The sequence below is a fragment of the Dromaius novaehollandiae genome, chromosome 3, assembly GCF_036370855.1.
Source record: "Dromaius novaehollandiae isolate bDroNov1 chromosome 3, bDroNov1.hap1, whole genome shotgun sequence".
Classification (NCBI taxonomy): Eukaryota; Metazoa; Chordata; class Aves; order Casuariiformes; family Dromaiidae; genus Dromaius; species Dromaius novaehollandiae.
In genome coordinates, this window is record NC_088100.1 from 78,579,324 (window position 1) to 78,600,101 (window position 20,778).

Here is a 20,778-nt window from a genome sequence, read left to right on the forward strand (position 1 = left end):
TCTGGAACCCCTTTAAATGGGGCAAGAACTGTACAGTTGCCTGTGACTGCAGCATGTTGGACTTGCTGGCCAAAATGTTCCAGTTCAATTTAATGTTTGTATACTTCTATGTTTTAAAAGTATCGGTGTCACCTCGAACCTGACAGTCTTAATTCTTTACTTGAAAAGCAGTGGGAAAGTCCAGTCAGAAGAGGAAAATGCATAAGGGTCTTCTTGTGACTGCTCATACAGTGCTCACACCTGAAGAGAGAGATCATTTTTCTTAATTTCCCTTCACAAAAATCCTTTGGGTAGCTATGCAACTTCAAGTTGCTGTGTTTTACTACAGGCGCTGCATGTCTGTGGTGGGAAAATGAACTTTATTGATTATATCAACACTGAAAAACCATCATGAAAACATACAAGCCCAAGCACGACATGAACTTGTTTTAACTATGTAAGTGAAAAAGCAGCAGCTATTTCACTAGTTACCCAAACTGCTTGTCACTGAAAAATGGAAAAGAGGGTTTTTCAAATTGCTTTATGTAGAAAGCTCAAATGTTAAAAATTAGCTTTTAACAGCATGTCAGTAACCCTTCCAATCAGCTGCACAAACTGATACCTAGTTTTGGAAACTAAGCATTTGATTCACTATCTGCTTTTTCAGATATCCTGTTTGAAATTTTGTTAAAAAATCAGACGCTGTAACTAATGATTGTGAGAAAAAGTAAACAAGTAATATCTTAATGAGGTACACGGACTTGAAAATCAGTGTAATTTGGGGAAGAAAATATCATTTAAACACACTGCAATTCAGTTGGGAAATGGCTAAAAAGCCTAGGACCCTATTTCACGAATTAAATGTAATTATATATATGGAAAAGAATTAAATACATATTTCTTTCAATACTTTTCTGAGGAAAAACCCTATTTACAATTCAGAGAAGCAAAATCACAGCTATTTGCTTTTCCTAAAAGTCAGATTTTGAGAAGATTGATCCAGAGAGCCGAAAAAGCAATGCTTACGCCCTGGGAATGCAGGTAGTCCACGGTCCTGGTGATGGTACATAGCACAGCGCTTGCTTCTCGCTCCGAGAAACACTTCTGCCGAAGAATGCGGTCCAGGAGCTCGCCCCCTCGCATCAGCTCCATCACCAGGTACACATATTTCCCATCATCATAGACCTGGAAGAGCAACAAAATAAGTGCATGTTCTGGACTCATTAACTTGGTGAAGGTTGGTTCCTTAGTCACAATATTGACTTGCTTGAGCAAGATATGCAGGAAGAAAGTGTGAGCTCATGTGGGGAATCTGCTTATTATACTTATCAACAGAAAAGGTAACTTTACAATATGACTTAATCGTCATTTTTTTATCATGTCTGTAGCAACTTGGTGATTTGTCTGCACAGAAATGTAGTCTTCATGATCTACTATCACGTCAGCAGAGTAGACCAAACTGCTAAAAGCAGCACCACTTCACAGAGCCTGAAATGTCTGCTGGCACTTACCCAAGCCTCCTTCTCAGTAATGTTCTCTTTTGCCAGTTCTACACAGTAACATTTGCCATTTTAAATATCAATATTTCCCTTTGACTCATGATCAGCTAAATGAACTACATTATACTGTTGGCCAAGACTTACTTCCTATGATATCATATAGTTTATGTTTGCAGTTCTGGTGAATATATTGTTGACATCAGCTGCAAAATATATTTGCCTTCAACGTCAACAGCATGGGGTAAAAGATATTTTTTGTCTAAACTGGAAGAAGGCCATTTTCACATCACAGTCTTTTATTTGGACTGGAATAACAGACAATGTTACAGTCATCAGTGCTAAATGTTTTTGGAAGGAGTATAAAACCTTTTTTATGCAGATTTTAAGATACTCTCCAATACTTAGGAATTAGGTGAGACTTTCCTGAGGACATGTGATTAGAAGTTTTTTATGTACTTCCCTAAGGTCTGAACGATAAAGTACTAGCCACTGGCACAAACAGGATTTTGGTCTTTAAACTCTGAATCAGACACAACAAAGACTATTCTTCATATAAAATACTAAAGAAATGTTCTTCTCCTTGTCTTCTGAGGCTGACTGAGTCAAACGTAAAGGCTCCGTGGCATTAAAACACCATCAAAGGAAGCCACAGTGGCCTTGTTAGTTCTATTCTTCTCAATCAAACGGACCCCACAGGCTGTGTAGGAACTGCTGTTTCTCAAGAAACGGCACCTCCCATGCCCAGCAGCACCACTGTGTGCATTGAACAATATGCTCTGAAATACTAGACTGATGAGAACTCGCTTCTAAAACTTACTGGTAAACCATATACATTTTGTTGCTCTCCAGCGCTGTGGCCTTTTGGTTGGTTAGACAGTATTTGGAGAACATAAAACCTGACTGGTCTTTCCAAGTTTTATTCAGTAATTTGTTGAAGTCATGCTCTTTTCTTGTCAATGGGTCTAGTTTTAGCTTCAACTGACAATTAGAACTGGAAATTTTTCCAGATACGGAGTAGTAGGTGAGCTTGATATTAAAATGAGAATTGTTTAACGCTGAAGAACTCAAAGACTACTCACATCCTTCAGAGTAATGATGTTTGGATGCTGCCCATACCGCAAGAGGATCTCAATTTCTTCAGAGGGGTCTCTCTTGCTCTTATCAATTATCTAGAATAAATGAAGCACAGTGTAGTAAGATACCGGTTGGCAGCACTGAGCATAAAAGAAACAATTTCTATACTTCAAACAAATTAATATTTTAAATTCTTTTGTTAATCATCATTCTAGGTAAGGACAGCTTGAACTCTGTGAAATGAGAGCCATGCTGACTATCTGCCAAAACCAGATGGAGCAATAATTAGTTTATATTCAGAAGGCGTAGGCCCTCTTTTTTATGACTATAGTTTTGTTTGCCCATAAATAATAGGAGTCACAAGAAGTGTCATTTAGAAATTAAAAAAACCCAATAGTTTTAAAATAATAATAGTTTTGAAATGACATCTTTGACATAAAAATGCATACATTCATAATACTGGCATATGCTTGCATGTCTGCTGATAAATGAATAGACATTACTTGTCAGGTGGGTTTGTCAGAAATGAAAGTGTATAGGCATGTACTGTCAGGAAAGAACTGAGCTGAGCCTATTGGTAATCACTTGGCTGTTTGGGCCATGCTATTGTAAAGAACAAGAGAGTGGCTAAAGGTCACGTAGCCAAACTCTGCCCGTTCCTATGCTGGAAAGAAATCTCATCTGTACATCACTTCTCTGTACTCAGCAGAGGCATATATCCTTTGCATTATCAGAGAACATAGCGAGGCATGAAAACATTTTGGTCTACAAGCAGCAGGTCTCAGAAAAACATTACAGCTGCTGCTTAAATGACAACACTACATACTGTTAGCACGGCACTGACTTCTCATCAATACTTTTATCACCTATATTTGAGGTGTCAATCAAAGGGCCTCAGTCATTTGCCCAGTTGAGAGCACTGCTTAGTGACTCACACTTCATAGAATTAAATGATAAATACGAAACAAAAAACAGCTACGAAATAATCCAAGGAAGGTCTCTCTATTTTGGAATCTCAAATGCAACTGCACAATGAATGCTGAAAGACTCATTCCATCAGAAACCTCATTAGGAGTAAAGGAAGTATTTTGGCATGAGTTTCTTATTGCGAGAAAAAGGCATTGGTGCTTTTGAATAACAGGGTTCTAGAGGAAGGATGGCTGGCATTTTCAGAAATTCATACTTCCGTTATTGACTTCGATTTCAAGACTTCCAAACTTAAATGTGGTTAGTTCTATGTAATAACTAGGCACAGAGCACAGATTTAAAATAGTGGCATTCACAGGGAAACATCTTTTTTAAAAAAAATTATGTTTTTAATAGGAATAAATGCCTGGTTGCTTTTGCATGCATTTTCGTGACTTAATTACAGTGACACAGTTTAAGTACATGTCTAGAATTTAATGTATCAGCTGTAATAGCGCATACTTGAATATACATCACGACTGACATGCGTTTGCACTGATAATGATGGTCAGTGGTTGTCCATGATTGAAATATGCATTTGAAGCCATATCAGTGATTCAATTCCATATCAGCAGCAGTGTGACAAGTGAAAGTAAAACTGGGAGCTGATGGAGATAAATGGCTGTTATCAGCATTTGAATAAATGAAGAGAAAAACTAAAAAATAGGTAAGTGGGAAAAAAAATCTAGCAATTTCTCCTTACAGTAATGTTGTTCACCCAGTTTAGTAGAGACAGTCTCAAAAAGCTAGTGAAATCCAGGATAAATGACTCCTCACAAATAGAACCACAATAACTAAATGTGGTATGTCCCAGTCAACCAACAACTTTAACATAGAAGAAGATACTCAGGGCGATTTCGCTGGCTGGAGTAAGCCAATGTAGCTCTTGTGAAGTTAATGGAGTTACACAAATGTGTGCCTCTCAGGATCTGCCTGCCTGGTACAAACCAGAAAAATTTACTGCAGCAAGTATTTCTATTACTATACGAAATATTACTATCACTATGCCAGTATAGCAAGCGATATATTCTGGATTCTTTCTCCTGTTACATTTTTTTAGGAAAGGAATCATCCAGAGCTGTGGAAAATTTTAAGCAACTGCTAATAATGCAGGAATATAAAAGTATATAGTGCCTAAAAAAAATCCAAACCAAAAATAGTCTCAGCTATTGACATAAAACTCAAAATAACATAACCTGAAGCAGTCTGCTAGTAATTTAATAATAGCAGCAGTAGATGATACGTAATGCTTCTCATTTACAACATGCTGTATAAATATAAATCTCAAAACAGTCCAGCGAAATAGGCATGCTTTTTATTTTAATGTGTGCACAAACTGCGATGCAGTGATTAAATGGACAAGTTGCCCAAAACCACACAACAAATCACTGCAGAGCTGTGAACAGAGTCCCGAACTCCTGGCACTTCGTCCCCTGGGCAGTCTAGTAGGACAGGCTAGAACAATTTCTTTTTCCTCCACCGTAACAGACTGTCACCCTGATGGTCCCTCTCTCTAGTCAAATCATGACTTAACTTGACCCATGACTGACAAAATAGCAAAGGAGAAGCTGCAGCTACAGCACCTATAGCAGATATTTCTCTTCAATTCTGACTGACTGCAGTATATAGAATTTCTTTATTCCTATGCAGCAGTGGCCACAGTGGCAAAATTGTCATTCTGCCTCCATGAATATCTCCTGTAGCTTCACTGCGATACTTGATTCTTCTGGTCTTCCTCTTCAGAAAGCATTCTCATGTATGGTTAAACTCTAGCCAGATTTTCAAAAGAGCAAAACTGCCATTTCCAAATGGTTCTGACAGCGGTTGCTACCTCCTTTTGAAAATGTAGACATCCTCATCACAAGAGAAGGTGCTGCATTCAGAGAGGACACTTGCAAATCATGCCCTAAGTGTCAAAATGAGCTCTGGTAAAAACCTGTCCGAGTACGCCTTATCTAACATAGGCACAAAGGAAGATGCATTGCAGGGTTCCAGTGATTTTCAAAAGTAGCTTAGAGATTCTCAAAAAATATCAGATATGTAAGTGAAAAGGGAATGGTTTCACTAGATAGTTTTTAAATAAACACATTTGTGCAGCTTTACTTCCTGATTTGAAATACAGGTGCTGCTATATGTTTGTTCCCCCCATGGCTCACGAGCCAGGCTGCTGGATGTCCTCCGAACGTGGCACTGCCTGTGCTGCACCGTCACCACCCTTGCCCTGGTAAAAGAACATGGCTTTTGCTATATTAACAGAGTAACCACTTTCTTTTCCAGACAGCAGCACCACTGGGTACCTGGTGACACAGCAACTACACACATAGAGCTTAACAGTGCATGCACAGCTCATCTGCCACCAGACCCACGGGCACGACTGGGTAGGGGTGACATGTCAATGGCCTGCACTCCAGGGTGCTTGTGCTGTGTTGTGTGCACAGTGAGCTGCTCCTCGACTGTGTTGGGGAGCTCGGAGGCCCCAGCAGACAAGCTTAGGGCCTCCAACTCCTACAATAACTGGCCTGCCTCAGGGAAGATGCAAAGATTTCCAGGCAGCCACATATCTCTTTGCAGCTCTGCAACATCAAGCAATTTGGTTTTTTTTTTTTTTTTTTTTTTTTTTTTTGTTATCACTCTGTCATTTCAGAATTAGCTGAAAAGGGGAGGACTTTAGTGACAATGGAAAAATGTCTCGGCCTGAGTTTTTCCTCCAGTGACACACCCTGGGACATTCATGTAAAACAGAACATCTGTGCCATCAGCCAAGGAAATGAGACACGTGACACTCCAACATTTACCAGCTTACTTATTGCACTAAAAATTTTGTTATTAATGCTGATCCTATCTTCTTGTTCTCTTAACCACTGCTTTCATTTACTGAGACAGTTAGTCAAAGGGGCTTCAATGTGAGTAGGAGTGAAGCTGTGACAAGAACACAGTATCTCCAAGCCGTAGCCAGAACCTAGGTAGAAAACTGCAGGAGAGTCTAAGATCAACATGAACACCTCTTCCACAATCCTACAGGTTTATCTACACACACACTCTCACATACGGCCCCCTACCCGGAGTGGATCAATGCCAAGACCTATGAAGCAGTCCTTACAATAATTTGGAAAGTGTTCACTAAGTCAGACTGATTATCAGAGAAGGTGATGGATGCATTAGAAAACATAACACTTGTACCTGGCTTCTGGAAAGAAATCAAAGCACTGTTCTTGCGTAGTCTCTTCCAGCTGGGACCAGGTGAACCTCTCCCAGTCCGCAGGGCCTTTGGTCTCACTGTGCTGAGTTCAGCTGCCCCAGTGGACCTGGCTCTCCCACAGTGGGGAAACAGATGCCACTGCGGCCTTATGGCCTTTCTAATGGGCTTTCATCAGCAATGAACCACTATCAGAGCAGATACCCAAAATGGGCACTCAGCTTTAAATTTCTGTGTTACTTTTTCTTCATGTTGCTTCTGGCAAGGGAGTTTAATTAATATCTAATTTTAAAGATCAGCTCTATTGTCAATCCACCTCTGCAAAAGGAAAGGTTTTAGCTCTATCCACTGAATCAGCCTGTGCAGGTTATGTTGTAAACCAAACAGGGTATGTGGCACTTCACGCCCATCCACTGTAGCCACTAGGTGTGTTCCTCATATTTCATGCTAAAACAACAGCTGTCAGAGCTATTCTTTCAGGCCGCCCAAAGACACCCCTCAAGGACAGCCCTTTGTTGGCTGCACCGCTTCAATGACAGCCATAGTCTTGATTGTTTCTTACCTAGCTATGTATCGGAGGCTGCAATTTTACAAACAAAAAAGTACTAAATGTTACAGGTATGGATACAACGTAGAGAGAACAATGGGACTGCAGCCCTGCCCCCTTTCTGCATAAGAATGCATATGCCGTAGGATGTGATACAGTATCTACTCTTGTGCAGAATTAATATTATTATTAATCTTTTTTTTTTGCTATAATTTTCAAGCTCTGTTGTTAGGTGCTGGAAAGCTAAATATATTTGTTCAAATTATACATAAGCAATGACACTCTTAAACCCTGATTAAAAGCTAGGCAAAACTATACATCTTCAAAACATTGTTTCTGTTAACAAAGAGCATTTCGCTAACTCTGCATGTCCTTTGACACTTTCTGTCTTGCATGAAGACAGTCTGGCTCTTCTCTACTGCTCTCTACGATGGCCCACGAACCTTCTTCAGCTCTTCATGTGCACAGAATGATGTCTTTTCTTTAGGCAACTCATTCTGATTTGAAGTCAACTAAAATGTATACACACAATTAAGAGAAATTTTTTCTGCTTTCTGCTTCCAGTCCTGAGGTTATGGGTATTGTCAAAGGATGCTGCTTTTCTATTTCTCTCTGTAGATGTGTGGTGAAGAACACCAACTTGGAAAGGCATCATAGTGTATAAAAAGCTTAACCAAAAATATAACAAGAGCTTGGTTGTCCTTTGTCAGAGAAAAGCTATGAAGCAAATGGGTTTTGTATTGTACTTCAGAAAAATAAGAAACTGAGCTATAGAACAAATAGACTTCTCTCTATGTACTAGACACCCAGGGATTTCTTAGAAACTTACCTGTATTACTGATGGATGAAATAATTCCAGAGTAAAGTGGGCTCAACGCATACAATAGTGTCCTTTGTTCTAATAGAGTTTTTTTCTTCTTTGACTAACATATCCTTTGTGTATTTTACTGACTAGCTGAAAGAAAGCTGAGTATTTTCTCCCAAGAGAATTTAGGGTAAAAACCTCATGATATTTTAAAACAAGTCAGGCTCCATCAAAGAATAACACTAAGCTCTCTATCAAGGAAGGAAGGATCAGGAGAGAATATATATTTTCAAAATCCCAATCAGCAAGTCTGGACAGTTTTACAAGTCTTTTGCCTAGAAAAATCACCTGATTGTTCCTCATTAATAGGTATTCAATGTCTTCAGCCTTGCCAGAGTGGACTGATGAGTACAAAAAAGAATACTGATACAATTCTGTGTGGGTCAAACCTTGCCAAAATAAGTAAAGCAGCTATATATACGTGTGTGTGTGTGTGTGTGTTTGTGTGTATGTGTGTATGTATACTGTATATGTATGTATTTATATGTATATAAAGAAACTAAAAAGACTTTTATATAACCAGGTAGTGGAAACAGTCACCCAAAACAAGGGAACGCATGGATGGAAAGGATGCACTGGTTACAATTTTTTCAAGGAATTAGTGTGTCTCCAACTGTGTAGATAAATTTCTTCTTCTGGATCTAGCTATGCCACTAGCAGATGTTACAGTCCACAGCTGTTTGATACCACCTACCAGCTGGGATTTACGGCCTTTACAGTCCTGCCATAGAAATAGTACGTGACAGCACTCCCCAATCTTCTCTGAGCAGAATTAGCCCTGTTAATACAAATTGCCTTTTTAAACAGCTGAAATTAACCTGGATGACCTCGTGTGAGGAGGACTACCACGCTTCTCACACAGAGTCCTTCATCACTGCTGTTGGGAGACTGGAAAAAGGCATGAGGTAGGAGGTGACAATTGAACTGCCTCTGCTGTCTGGAAAGCGAACATTTGTCTACAGCTTAAAAGAAAGAGCGAGAGAAAAGCAACAGTGAGAAAGAAGACAGAAAAGAAGCATGAGATGTACTGACAGGAACAGCAGTGAGATGGGCTGAGGAGAAGGGATGGGGCTCTGGCCAGGCAAAGCTGGAGCTGGGAGCAAGGAAACTGCCCTCTGCTCTTTGAGTCTTCCTGTGCCGGGGGAAAAAAAAAGGACTTTGCACATCTTTAATGAACAAACAAGACTTCATTAAAAAAATTGCTTGGCTCTGATTGAGTTTTCCTCTTAAGTGAAAAAAGACAGAAAAGCCGTCTAATCACATCAGTCAAAATGGGCAACGGTAGCCACATCTCTCAGTCTCCCTTCTTTAGAACTAACTGCGCCCAATACTGGCACTGTGATTTAACCCTGTGTATGCCACTACCATGGACTGTAGCAAAAATTCTCCATTTTATTTTAGTGCATTTATTCTACTGGAAACCTTCCACTTGCACAGGGATCAACCAGAAGCATTGGGAAGCACTGAAGGCACACATGGCAGCACTGACATGGTTAAAAAGTAGGTTGTGTGGCTTTGACAGAGGAGCTTTTGTGGGTGCTGCAGGGGCATAAGATGTAGCTCTCCTTGGCTGCCCTTTTGGCCCTCAGTCCCAAATGGGACCAGTGCCTGTCCCAGGTAACAGTCTTAGCCCAAAGTGACTTTTCCTGGCAGGTTAAACTAAGATACAAGAGGGTGAACTGAGGCAGCTGAGCCACCAGCACAGTTCTAATCTGCTGCTCTGGCTACAGGAATAGAAAGTCCAGCAGGTCAGGGCAGACACCTGGGTGTTGTGATACTTTAGACAGCCACAGCTGAGTTTGCCAGTGTCTTCAGAAAGCAGGACCTCCTAAAACTCCTTTTAATTGGCACCAGGGAACACACAATGGCACTGTGGAAAAAGTGAAGAGGAGGAAAAGAATTTTATACACCACTGAGCTTTTTAAAGCTGCTTTATCTTGTATTACATGCTTTCAAGTTTTCTTTAAAGCCTGTTTGGAGTGTAAGTATGAGTTAATCACATTTAAGAAGAGATCCATGTAGCACAGTGTGATGCTCTACTCCCTGTACAAATTCTTTTTTTTTTTGGGGGGGGGGAGGGGAAGGAAGGGGGGAGGATGAGGAGAGGGAGAAGAATTAATTCTATGTCTTTTTGCACACTATTTCTACACTGTATCTACGATACGTTTTAAACTCAGGCCACCAATGATGACTACAGATGGGATATGCACCTCTTCTGAAGAAAAGAGGTGTAACAATGCATGCAGAGATTTTAAATTGACAGTTTCATCTATAACGTTAATTCCAACAGAAGTGACGCAGATAAAACTGCAGTTCTTTGCCTCTGGAAAATGTTCAGGTTTCCATTTCAGTAATATTTCCTTCTAAAAATAAGCTCTATTCATGCCAAGCATCTGTTTTAATATGGTTCCTTTTTTGATGTCAAATTACTCAAGCTGGATGAAAATCACTGCAGAAAGGCTAACATTATTTAAAAGGACATGGTATAATTTTACATTTACAATGTCTCTAAGGAGAACTATTCCAAGCAATAGTTTCTGAGGGACTATTTGCTGTGCTATTAATTTTGATTAGCTGCAGAGAGTCACTTCCCCCACCCATGCTTAAATCTTCCAGAAAAATAGTGAAATGAATATTAAAAGAAATAGGCCTAATTAGCAATACTTTTCCGAAATAAGTACTGGCCATCAGATCAAGTTGTGGGGATGTGGCATCAAGCACACTGAGCAGGCCCACTCACTGCCGGCGTTTGCTGACTTAGCACTCCCAGATGTCAACTGCAACTGTACTACTTCTTACTTAGCATTTATACACTAGAACACATTTTCTAAGCAACATTAAGAAATTTGTTCCAACAGCACCTGTGAAACAGAAAAGTTCAATTTAGACAGAAGAAAACTGCAGTTCTGGAGGCAGAATATTTCAGTGGGAAAGGTGCTGCACTGACATTCAGGAGACCTCAGTTTCAGTATGCTCTGCACAGCCCTAGTACATGTCCTTGGGTCAGACTGATGAATTTTCAGTCCTTAAAATGGCTGCAGTGCTACTCCTACACCTACTTTTACAAAAAGCTTTAAGGATGAAAACTGGTGTAACATGTTCGAATATTACAAAATGGGGAAATCATTACATCAGAATGGAATACAAATACATGAAATAAAGTTTAAATGGCCTCAAACGAAAAAGAGAGTCACAAAGGACCAAATTCTATCCAAAATACTTAGGCACTCAGCAAGTGAGCTAGAGAAGAGAAATATGATCTTATTAAGCTGTAGGAAAACTGCAGCCTGATATTAGGTCTCAAAAAAGATCTAGTTAGCACTGAGAAACACCATCATCTCACATTCTTCAAAAGTGCAGCAGTGTCAAGGGAAGAAGCACTGTGAGCTTTGTGACCAAATGGGAAGGAGGCTATATGAATCCTTTAGCCATGTGAGGTATACATCCCACACACATCTAGGAGATGCTTTAAAGCAGAGTTTAAGAGGTGGCCTGCACACATTTCTGTATTTTTATCTGCCTCCTCTGCTTAACTGTTAAACAACACCTCAGTCCCACCCAGTCAAAAAGTCACCAGCCAGCAATGGCTCTCACTGCTACAAAAAAGCCTGCTGCTTGTAAAATTGTACAAGGCACTCCTGGCTCCCTGCCCTGCCTTCTTCTCCGAAGCCCTTAAAGCAGGCCCCAGCACTCTGTACTCCTCCATCCTTTCTGAAACAGCAGCTCCAGGGATCCTGCCTATTCAAGCTGTGCCTCTTTGGAGAACTGACTTATTTGTACGGTGAGAATATCTGGCTGAAATATGAACATGCTGAAATGAAAACAGCAGAAAAGTGAGACTGAGTGAAGTTTTGTAGGTATTTGACTAAACCCAAATCTTACAAAATGAGGACAGCATGTAAACTATGCTACATTGCCTCCTGCTGTGGTAAGTGAAATTGTCCATGGGAGCCCAGGTCAGCATGCAACTAAGCGCTTTCGTGAAGTTGCTCAAAAGAGGAAAATCAGGAAAGTCTTAAAAATACTCTCATGGATCAGACATAAGATCATCACAGAAAATTTTCTCCACTTCATTCCTTTCCTACTTCAGTCCTTTCACCACAATTACTGTTCCCTCTCCCTCACATTTAGATGACACCAGTCAATACTGTTTGTAAGTACTCTTACTGTAACTTCCATAGATCCCAATTTTAGTCTAACAATTTTCATGCCAGTCCATTGGAGAGTGCCAGATGAGCAGCACTCTGGAAAACATGCAAATCCAAAGAAGTCTAGAGATTTATGGCTAAATCTGCTCTGAAACCTGTATCTCCTACATGGCACCCTATATGCTACTGATTCTGCTGTCACACTACCAACTTAAGCATCCTTCAGACAGAAAAGGGTATGGATGGGGCTGAGGATGTCTTGGTCATCTCCTTGAAGTCTGTTTTACCAATTATTCTCACCATGAAACTTTTTGCTGAAGCTCCCTTTTTTAGCTTCAAGACATTCTGTCTTGTCTTGCTGTGTTCAGCAACCAAATGGCTGTCATCCATCATTTTTATCACCTTAGAGATATTTACAGATTTTGATCACATCCCACTGGTCTTGTCTGTCTTACATCATATATATTTGTAGCTCTCTTGATAGAGCTTGCGCAGCAATGTTTGCATATTTTCTGCTATTCATTCTTCAGACTTTCTCTACTCTGTTTATATTCTTTCTTAAACCATGGATACCAAAATAGCATACAGTCCCACAGGGTCAGATAGTCATACCCTGGCACTACAGGCAAAAAAAATTACAGATATATGCAAGCATGTTAGTAAGAGAGAAATCTATTAATTTGTTTTTCAGTTTCATTGATAAAGCTAAACGAGCAACAAATTTAATCAATACTTTTCTGATGGAGGTTCAGATCTTCATATTTCCTTCTTAAGAATTAGTTGTGTATATTGAACAGCTTCATTACATACTATTCAGGGAAGGAAAGCAAATAGCAATGGAGAGTTTGGGCGAGATTTCAGAGACATTTTCTCTCAGTTAAATATTAGACAGTATCTTTCAGAATCATCAGTACAATCTTGCAGAGGCAGGAGTTTTACTCTTCATAAATAAGCCATCTCAGGAAGACCTGGGACAATGAGAGTGCTTTGGAGGTAGAGCTATCACTCCCATTTCCCTTCAGTTGGGTAGCAGATTTTAAAATGGAGTCTAAACTCTTTTTATCACATTATATTCTTCTTGATGTCATTTTCCCCCAGTGTGAGGTCTAACAGACCAGTACTCTCATTCATACAACCCTTACTGCAACAACCACCCACTGTAGTCTAGAGGAGTCTGCATGACTACGGATCAACCGAAAACTGAGACAGGACTTCAACATTAGAGCCAGACACATTCAGCCCATCCTCCCCCTTGTTAGAGCCCTACTACTGCTCTGCTCCAGGAGCAGGTAACTTCTGCGGTTCTGCCCTAAACGATGTGAGACCAGGTCACTATGAAGCTTCTTTCATGGCTAAATTTGAAATGGATATATTTACCAGTGGCTCTGACCTTAAAATCTCTGCACATATGTGGGTCTGGACCTCTGCACCAGGTTCTGTTGAAGGTGGAGGGAGGAGAGGCTGGAGGAACGGGGACTGTGCGAGGGGACTGGTACCTATCAGCAGGCTCAGGGCCAAGAAATCTCTGGTTACCCAGCAAACTTTTTATTGACCTGCCTACTAGATTACCGATATATTTATCCATGATCCACCAGGGTACTTGGTACCTCCCAGATAGACAAAAAAGGACACAAACCCTCTCCTGGAAAACTTACAGGCTGTTTCATTTCAGAGGGATGACTTCCTGTGTTTAAGGAGCAATCAATCCAAGCAAAGCTGTCTAGCTTCACAGATCCCTGGACTGTCAAGATTTAATGGCTTCCGGACTGTTTTTCTTTTTTTTTTTTTTCCTTTTCCTGTTTCAGTAAATAAAGGCATATGTGTTTGGGATTCCTATTTTCTCTAAAAGAATCCCAGATGATGGGCCACCCTGCAGTCAATCTTGGAAGACTACCTTTTTCGTCATTCATACTTTCTATATTCAGCACTAAACTCCTAATATAGCCACGGGTCATGAAGAAAATGGTGCAGAGCTAACTAAATACTACTGCATAGCCTCCTGCCTTCGTACTAGTATGATATTCTATCTACTTATACCAACTGCTGGAAAATCAGCAGATCAGGCACATGAACATCAATGTAAGGGGAAATGGAGTTCAAAGAAATCAGGAAACAACTGGGATTCCTACAGCTTTCAGTGTCTCTGTCACCTGCTGTCATTACCACATAAATGGAGGTATATGGCAAGTCTGATTACACAGGCCTGCTAAAAACGTCTCTCCAGAGTTACCAACTTCTGTCTATTGATAGCATGTTGACATCATTTCTCTGGTATTGTGTTTTTATAGCTAATAAATATGTACCTTCTCCCCAGTCTGTATATCTAAAACATGCCAAGATACATGGACTTTCAGGGCTTATAAATTACCATAATTACATATGAACTGCAGGATTTACTGGAACTCTAGCATAAACTAACTTTTTATCCCAGAGACAGACAGACTGCAAAATTTGGCTTTGGTCATGGCTGTGGAACATCTGCAGCCAAATAATTGGTTAGTGCATTATAAAGATAGGAAAAAGTAATGAAATTCACATGCATTTTGAGATCCAAATTCCACTGTAATATTGCATCTGCAAAATCGGACTTATCATTTGCGACTATGTCTACTCTATGAGGGAGAAATGTGTATGCTGTCCTTCTATCCAGCCATTCGCCTTGGCTCTAATAGCATGGAAAGACTAAAAATCCGTAAGATTTAACCAGCTAGGTATTCCTTTTGACATGGAGAAGAAAAGAGTTAGCATGGAGCTGTTGAAGCTGGCCCCATACCACCCAGCCCTGCAACACTTGTAGCAGATAGCATGCTGGGGGCAGAATGGGCCATTGCAGCAGCAATTTTTATTTTAGCTATTATCTACCAGTAATCTATCCTGGGAGAAAAAATGATTTATATAAAGAAATCATTAGAGAAAAGAAGATGCAATCAAGTCCTTTGCAAACTTACTTCATCTGGTATCAGTGACAAGTGCATCTGAATATCCAGCTTGAAAGCCTCACTAGAAGTAGAGATCCAAGTCTGGATTCAGTACAGTGGTTTTAAGGAAAGAAAACCTTTTAGAATGTGCTAATTGCATCAAATCTCTGGCAGGCTTGAAATATCTAATTCACCAAAAAATCTGATTCACCAGTAACTCTGAACTGTGGCATGTGGCATTTCCTTTGTTTTCCAAAAGAGAGCTTTTAATCTTTTTGGGCTTCCATCACAGATCTTCTTCCACCCATAGAAATCCCTCCCATCTGCTCTAGCATCACTCTTCTACTTAAATGGCTTATTTTCTCTAGATATTGATCTAACTGAAATAGTTTGATCTTATTTTCCTCTGCTTCTGATCTCACTGCTACATTTATACCCACCACGTGATGCTTGTAACTGTGATCGACAATGCCAGTTCCCTTTGCTATTAAAAACCATTATGCCTGCTGTAGTCAGGATGATCAATATTTTAGCAGAAGACTCTGAAACACAGTACAGATCTGTCAGATGAGAAATACTTTTTTTCCCAGCTCTCTTCTTTGTACCAGAGTCTTACACAGCTTTCAGAAGAATGAACAATATATTTACTTGTACTTCTACTTGTATTACTTTTATTACTAGGTATTTTATAATTTTACACTATTTTCACTTGGGAATGAGATGGAAAATAAAAAAGTAGTAGTAAAATTTTAAAAGTACCCAAGACTATGCACATGCAGTGGAATATGATATAAAGACTCACTAAACCAACATCTACCTACACTGACCCAGGCAGGTTGCTACTAGCTTCTGAGCAGACTCAGAAAATCAGGCTCAGGAAATCTGGCTTTTCACAAGGTTTTCTATTGCATGGTATTTAAATGGTCTCAGTAGTGGAAATGCTTAAATCTGAATTTTTAAATATTGTATTTACGAACCTGAGGGCATGTCTAAAATAGATTTAGAGTTTGTTATTAGCATTCCATTTCTAGAGATGGCGTGGAAGAGGGGGAAAGATGTTGCAAGTAAAGTCTCTTCTGCAGCTTCAGTGAATGGATTTACAAAGGTAGTTAGGTACCTAGAGGCGCAGACAGGCATCTAGAGGAATTTCTTCAGTGAGTGATGTGTCTGAGCCTCACTGAACACTGTGAAAGGAGTTAAACTGTGGATTTGTTGAAGTGCTTTTATAATGGCAGCAAAGCACTTATTTCCCCTGTTAGACATCTATCTGACTCTGTAAGATGGTTTGTTGCAGAAGACCAGCAAAAGGAAAAGTGATGAAATGTTTTGTATTTTAACAAGTATATTCTCCTTCTGGGTTACGGAAGGTTTTGTTTTTCTGAGTGGATTTTCTGGCTGTAGCTCTGACTCAGTTACTCTGGCTCAGTACTCTGCTCTCCCAATACGGCACTTTACAGAATAGTAAATAAGGCCTGGTGAGCAGCATTCTCTGTAAACTGAGAGGGATTATTCACCCAGTAACATTACGTGTAACTTCCTGCAGTGATGTCTTTTCCTTAACTCCTTCACTACCAACAGGTCTTCTGGGGAGATGGAATGGCGTCTGTGGATGTGTCAGCACTCCACCCTAACAAGGGAGGTTTTAATGAGGTAGTACCAGGTAAATGGGGCAGCTGCCTATCACACAAATAACCACTGTACATGTTTTTTCCGGTGAACATTATGTATTAGGGAACACTGAACAAATTATACTTACTGAAAGAAATCAAAAGAATCTAATTACACTGATTTTTATAGCAAGAGTTAAGGGATGCATGTCAAAAGGACTGATAGATAATTATGTGAATGTCAGTTGCAACTGCTATCTAAGCCCTTGAAATGGGTGGCACTGTGCAATCTTTATGGAAGTGAGCCACTATGATAACAAAATGATACAGTCATAATACGAAACAAAGATAAAAATGAAAGGAAAATAAAATCAATCCATTTGTAGGAATAATAATCAAAGAGGTGGCACGCAATGTGCTGGAAAGACAGTATAAACAAAAACCCACCAACCTCTCCAACCCAAAATCTGTTCTGCACATTTGACTCACACTATGTTAAAACTGAGATGCGTGCGTGTTGCCTAAACTGGTAATCAAAATCAAGACGTATTAGCATGACAAGAAAAGAGTAGTGAGAAGTGGAGGAAGAGAGGAATAAAAAAGGATTATTAATAACGGAAAAGAGCCTAAACCTAGCAATCAAAACGGTAAACTCCTCTGGAGTTTTGTATTTCTCCATGTGTTTAGTTTGGTCCAGATTCTCCAAGGTACTCTGAACTGTAACTGCTAAGTAAGTGCTGGATCCTCTTGGATTCAGGCACTCAGACATCTTTGGGGACCTAGGTCTTTGTATTTTGGTTTCATGCTTGCTGTATTACACTGACAAAACTGTCAGTGATAGACAGAAATAAAATCTTAAACACATGATTTTAATTTAATATGCATTTTGCTCATCACAGATGTCATTTAATTACACAAAAACCATGCCTACTACAACATAATGCCATCTGCTGACAAATGAACTGGACACTGGAAAACTGTGATTTTTCCATTCATTAAATATGAAAATCCTAGAGTGTTCATGTGCAAGCCCACAGACCTGCTGGTAGGTCTGTGCTCCTGTTCATGGTGTAGGTGTAGCGTAGAAAACTCAACTATTATTTGAACAATGATATCAACAAATTGTCAATTATTAGTGGTTTCCAGACTTTTGGGGCCACCACTGGGAGACCTCAAAACTTTCATGGACCAGTATACAGCCTAATACCAGCCTTGTAATGGAAAATAAGAACAAATAAAATGTTTATTAGTATTCTACTGACTATCACTTATCTCATGGACTGCAGAGTTTGTATCACTTCATTAAGCTGTCAGCATTACGTTTCATAACAAAAACAATTTCATTTATAAGCTAAGTTTATATATCTTTTCTAAGTTAAAAAAGAAAAGTAGACAGGCAATGGGGAGGAATTCTTCACTTACTGAAGGTTCAATAAATATATTTCCCTATGTACTGATTTCAAGAAACTATTATTTGTCTTATGCTAATTTAAGCAATCTGCTCCCATGAGATCACACAGACTAAAAGGTATGACTTTATTGTCTGTTAGTCTTCTCAAATTCATTATACGAATAATTCCACTGATTTAATCAAACCTTGTCATGTTTTTGATAAAGGAACAAAGCCATTAAATACTTCTCTAACCTATGAGAGTTGTAATTAGTACTCCCTTTTCCTAAAGAAACTTTAATATTTGGGACTTTTCCTCTAAGACATATCTTCACAATCACTTGCCACATACACTGGTCTCTTCTGGTCTTTGTAATAGCTGGATACCATTTATTGAGTAACGCTAAACAGGGATTGCAACGTAGTCCTCTGAGTGTGACCTTCCAAAGGAATTCTACTGCAAAATCATTCCTTCCCATCAGAAAAGATCTCTCTCCTATATACATCCTAGTAGCCTGCTGACCCTCCTATTGCTGCTGGTCACTGTGACTCTGTTTACCCAATATTTCTTGACCAAGACTCAAGTTTACTGATTTGTGTTTAATATCCAACTGAATTCTATTAAATTATTATTTTGATTCTCCACTGGATCTTGCCTTTTGCTTTCTTTTTATAGCATGTTGCTGCTGAATGTCAAGGAGACAAAAGGGAATCTGATTATTTGAAGGTGACCATGTTACTGTAGATTGCTATTTCACTAACAAATTTCTCCAACTGTGATACAAAATGTCAGAATTTAATAACTAGAGAATGAATGAAAAAAAGCTATTTCGTAATCATAGAGGATTCAACTTTGCTATAAATTTATATGTTATTTTGTTTATTTAGGATGATTTAAATTTAGGTTAAAAATGTCTTATGTAGATAGCAAGGAGCATGGCTGAAATGATTAACAGGATTTCCATGCGAGACTGTAAACGTCTTTCTGTTCTGGAATTTTACTTCATGAGATTACAACGTAAGAAATAACATAGGGCTTATCAAAAATCTGTCATCTTCTGGAATAAGAAAAAGGGCCACCTGCACCAACAAGAAATGAGCTGACAATAGATCCACTGACCACACTGCTGCCCTGGGTGACAGAGCAGTCTTAACCACATTTCTGGCATCTACCAGAATGATTTCTTACCTTCACTGCAAATTCTGTTTCTGTTGCTTTATGAACACATCTCTTGCACACGGAATAGGAGCCAATTCCTATGTCCTCCTTGATCTCATATCCATCTGTAAAGTGAATATTGTTCCCATGTAACTGCTATAGGGAAAGACAAAAGAAACAAGGTAATCAGGACCAGGGCAGGTAAATGCAAGGACTAGCCTAGTGTTAGTAAAGGAAGTGCTTGATCTCATTCTCTTCACAGAACTCTCTTGTCCTTAGGTATTTTTCTAAGTCCAGTTCAAAAAATCTGAAACTTTTTACCTAAACAAATGCGTCCCTTCCTTTTTTAGCACTTTTCAGTCTGTAAGATGGAGTCGTCCATGTGGAAATAATGACAAAAGCAGCTGTGATTTTCTAAATTATTTATGGAATGCAGACAACCACTTCCCATCTGAAATTCATGGGGAACTGTGTGCCCAAATCCCCTGACAAACACACCTATCTTGACAAGATAAACATCTTTCTAATTACTAAAGGACCAGATAACTTATAAACCAGTAATAGCTTCACAGATTTCAAATGAGATATCCCATATATGCAAACTGGAGGTCTTGTCCAGGGTACATCTCATTATGATCACAGTGTGAGAGAAAAGTTATTATTTTAAGTCAATCTCACTGAAGAAAATATATTGCTAGTGAAAATAATAGGAAAATATTTTTAAATTTCTGTTTTTATTTATTGAAAGGTATAAAACAAACAATGGCACAACTAGTGGATATGACCTTTGGAAAATATTTGGGCAGCAGCATTTGTTAGGTGGTGATGGCTTCCCAAAGCCCATATCTGAGGCCTTGCTGCAAATTCCATTCGAGGACTGAAGAGGTGACCAGCAGCTCTAAAAAGCCTCCAGGATTCTCTGTCTAAAAATGCATCCTCACTAGCTAAATTCCACATAGAACCTCCTAAATTGTAAAACACACTTGTTATATGCAATAAACTTTTACAAACAAAACCAAGAAAAAATATACAAATTTTCTGGAATGGAATTGCTTGAGAAACATTTCACTTATGGTTCTATGAGAGGATCTTAAAGAATATAACATATTCCACTGTAAAGTACAAATTTTTAAAATAGTGATGAAAGCTGACACCTCAGGCAAGGATTCTCCCCTTAAGGCATGTATACCTTTTGCTGTGGGTAACAGAGGAACTTCCTTTTGAGCACATCTTTGAGCAGCACAGTTCTCTCTCCTGATTCACAGCTCCTCTAATGTATTGAACAATTTGTAGCAATTACTTCTGGTCTACATTAGCAGCAAATTGCAATAACTGGAGAGCATATTGTAGGGAATAGCAGCAAAGAATGAAGTGTCTGGTAATTGTCCTTCCTCCATCAAGCTACTCGGGGTTATGCAAGTACACATAGG

General features: G+C 39.3%; 1 protein-coding gene across 3 annotated transcripts in view; it reads right to left on the reverse strand.

Moving 5' to 3' along the window:
* The window catches only part of RPS6KA2 (ribosomal protein S6 kinase A2), a 322,442-nt gene that overhangs the window by 21,290 nt on the left and 280,374 nt on the right, over positions 1-20,778 (reverse strand). For all 3 annotated transcript variants that reach the window (XM_026109854.2, XM_064509229.1, XM_026109855.2), the window contains 3 exons: positions 19,379-19,504; positions 2,558-2,647; positions 1,006-1,164 (listed from right to left, as the gene is read on the reverse strand). In XM_026109854.2, coding sequence (XP_025965639.1) covers positions 1,006-1,164; positions 2,558-2,647; positions 19,379-19,504 — 375 coding nt within the window. The remainder of the gene's footprint in view (positions 1-1,005; positions 1,165-2,557; positions 2,648-19,378; positions 19,505-20,778) is intronic.